Genomic DNA, 2,800 nt, shown 5'->3' with positions numbered 1-2,800 from the left:
AACGGATAAGTTTTCACCTTAGTGTGATTCTGTTTCTTGGGGAGCTGAATGTTTTGGGGGGAAATGGAGACAGTATTTGTGCTTGCATCTGTCTGACATTCTTTAAAAGCCGGCAAGGACCAGGAGAAAGCACAGAGCTTTGTGAGCTTCCCCAAATGAAGGAAAAGCTATGGCCATGATCTGGAGATGGAAGGGAAGTACATTGTTGTGCTTTGAAGGCTTTCTGTCAATTAAAGGGAAGTCACCTTACGATTTGTGTTCATTTGGCACATAAGGGATTTTTTCGTCTGTGAGATGAGAGCTGAGAGTCTTCCCAAGATTTTGCTTTTATGTTATTTTATAATCTTGAATTTATGCTTTTATTTTGTAATGTAAATTAAGAGACCAGCGGCGTAAGCTTTTAGATATAGGCTTTCTAAGTACAGCCTTCAAAGGCTGTAGTTTTCCTCCATTCATACTTTTATGACTCATGTTTTATGTTGTTAAAATCTGCTACTAATTTGTTTTAAGACCTGGCAATGAATTTTGTCTTGTCTTTAAATACCTGGAGAAGTCCTATGTATTGCTGTGCAGGAGGGGATGCACTTCTCAGAAACTTCCTTTCTCCCCGTCTTCTTTCAGTGTTAAGAGTTTGCAATCCATTTTTACTTTCAGCAGTGATGTTCTGCTTACTTTCTTTTGCATTACACAGGACCAGCAGAAAAAGAACTAAACTGTGGTCATACAGGTGAGTCTTTGCTCCAGCAGAGAGTTGCCTTCTGCTGCTGTTATAACCAGTAGGGATGTTTCATTCTTAGTAATTTAAATATTTCCATCTATCCCATTGAAAGTTTTCTAATCAAAGATCTGTATGGTATTCTTAAAATATAAGACATGACAGCATTGTTTCACCCACCACTACAGAGCTACTGTTGGTAGTTGTAGGTAGTCATCAGTGTTTTCCTTCTGTTTCTTAGGGCTGTACAACTTTTGGAAAAGAGGAACTGATTCCTTCCAGACTAGTGAGTTATTTTTTTTTTTTAAATTAAGGTTTGGTGGTGGGTTTGTTTTTTCTTTTTAATTAAGGGTGAGCAAAGAAACACTTTTCAAAGGAGGATGTGTATTTTAATTACATTACTGGCATCACCCCACTAATAATTCTTTACGTACGGATGTATATCAAAGCATTTGGTGAATTGTAGTGCTTGTACGAATGCAACACTGATAAAATCAAGCCTGCTGTGGCACAGAGCTCTGCTCCTTTGCTGTTCCCTGTCGGTACCGGCGAGGATCTGCTGAGCTGAGGCTTCCGCTGGCAGCTGTGATGCTGGGGAGCAGCTGGGACAGCGGTGATGCTGGGGAGCAGCCGCGACAGCGGTGATGCTGGGGAGCAGCTGCGACAGCGGTGATGCTGGGGAGCAGCCGCGACAGCGGTGATGCTGGGGAGCAGCTGGGACAGCGATGATGCTGGGGAGCAGCCGGGCCAGCGGTGATGCTGGGGAGCAGCCGGGACAGCGGTGATGCTGGGGAGCAGCTGGGACAGCGGTGATGCTGGGGAGCAGCCGGGCCAGCGGTGGTGATGCTGTGTGCTGCACCAGGGCTGGGTGCGTTTGCATCTGGAAGCACTGGGTGTGCAGCTGAGCACCTCACCTCACTGAAACGGTAAGAGTCAATATATTCCACTGCTTTCACTGCAGGTAAACTGCGGTTCAGCGCTGAACTTTGCCGGGGCGCCCCCGCCGCGGCCTTTCTGCCCTTGCCCTGGTCTCCGCTCCCCACCCGCAGTTCCCCCCCCGCCGCCGCCTTTCACCCGCTCCTCGGTGTTTGGGTTTGCGAACCGAAAGCGCCGTCCTGACCCGCCCGCGACCCCAAACAGCCCGGGGAAGGGGGGCAGGCGGGGAGAAGGTTTAGAGGGGCTGCTGCGGGCCCGGGGGAGCCGCGGCCATGGGGGAGCCGGAGCCCGGCGAGGCGCGGGGGGCTGCGGGCAGCCCGGGCGCGGCGGAGCCGCTGCAGAAGCCGCCTTATTCCTACGTGGCTCTGATCGCCATGGCCATCCGGGCCAGCCCCGAGCAGCGCCTTCCCCTCAGCGGCATCTACGCCTACATCGCGGGGCGCTTCCCCTACTACCGCGGCTGCCCCAAGGGCTGGCAGAACAGCGTCCGCCACAACCTCAGCCTCAACCCCTGCTTCCGCCGCCTGCCCCGCAGCCAGGCCGGCCCCGCCGCCCCCCGCCGCGGCGGAGACTGGGCGCTGGACCCCGCTTTCCAGGACATGTTCCCGGAGGGCGATTACCGCCGGCGCCGCCGGCCGCGCCGCCCCTCGGCCCCGCCGCCGCCCGCCGCGCCCCGGCCGCTGCCCCCGGGCTGCCCGCGCGGCCCCTGCCCCGCGCTGCCGCTGCCCTGCGGCTGCCGCTGCTCCGAGCTGCCCGGCTGGGGCCCGCCCGGCTTCCTGGGGCCGCCGGTGGGGCTGCCGGCCTGGCCGCTGCCCGGCGGCCCCGGGGCCAGGGCGGTTCTGCGCCCGGCCGAGCCGGAGCTCGGGGTGACCTGCGAGTGGGGGGCGAAGCTGCTCCCCGCCTTTAAATGAGACCCCGGCGGGAGATGCGCTGCCGTGGGACGGGGTGTTGCGGGGTCCGGGGTGCTTTTGCATCTCGGCTGAATTTCTGAGAAAGTGACTTAAAAACGCTCAGCAATGGGAGGCGCCTGGAGGAAGATTGATCTGAAAAGTTCCTGTTGCGGTGATTGAGATGCGCTGCCTTGTTTGACTCCTGTGTGCTGTGAGGAGCGTGAATTGTGCTTCGGAACTGCTTCATCGGTTTGGATTT

The 2,800-nt window shown here is 55.9% G+C and overlaps 1 protein-coding gene across 1 annotated transcript; it reads left to right on the top strand.

The window, feature by feature from the left end:
* Nucleotides 1-1,923: 1,923 nt before the first annotated feature.
* LOC135997590 (forkhead box protein L2-like) lies at nt 1,924-2,562 on the top strand. The gene has a single exon (XM_065650293.1). The coding sequence runs from the start codon at nt 1,924-1,926 to the stop codon at nt 2,560-2,562; it is 639 nt and encodes a 212-aa protein (XP_065506365.1).
* The last annotated feature ends 238 nt before the right edge of the window (nt 2,563-2,800 follow it).

Source organism: Caloenas nicobarica, chromosome 22 (assembly GCF_036013445.1).
Source record: "Caloenas nicobarica isolate bCalNic1 chromosome 22, bCalNic1.hap1, whole genome shotgun sequence".
NCBI classification, from domain to species: Eukaryota; Metazoa; Chordata; class Aves; order Columbiformes; family Columbidae; genus Caloenas; species Caloenas nicobarica.
The sequence above is the reverse complement of the archived record's forward strand: the minus strand, read 5'-3'. Positions and strand labels throughout refer to the sequence as shown.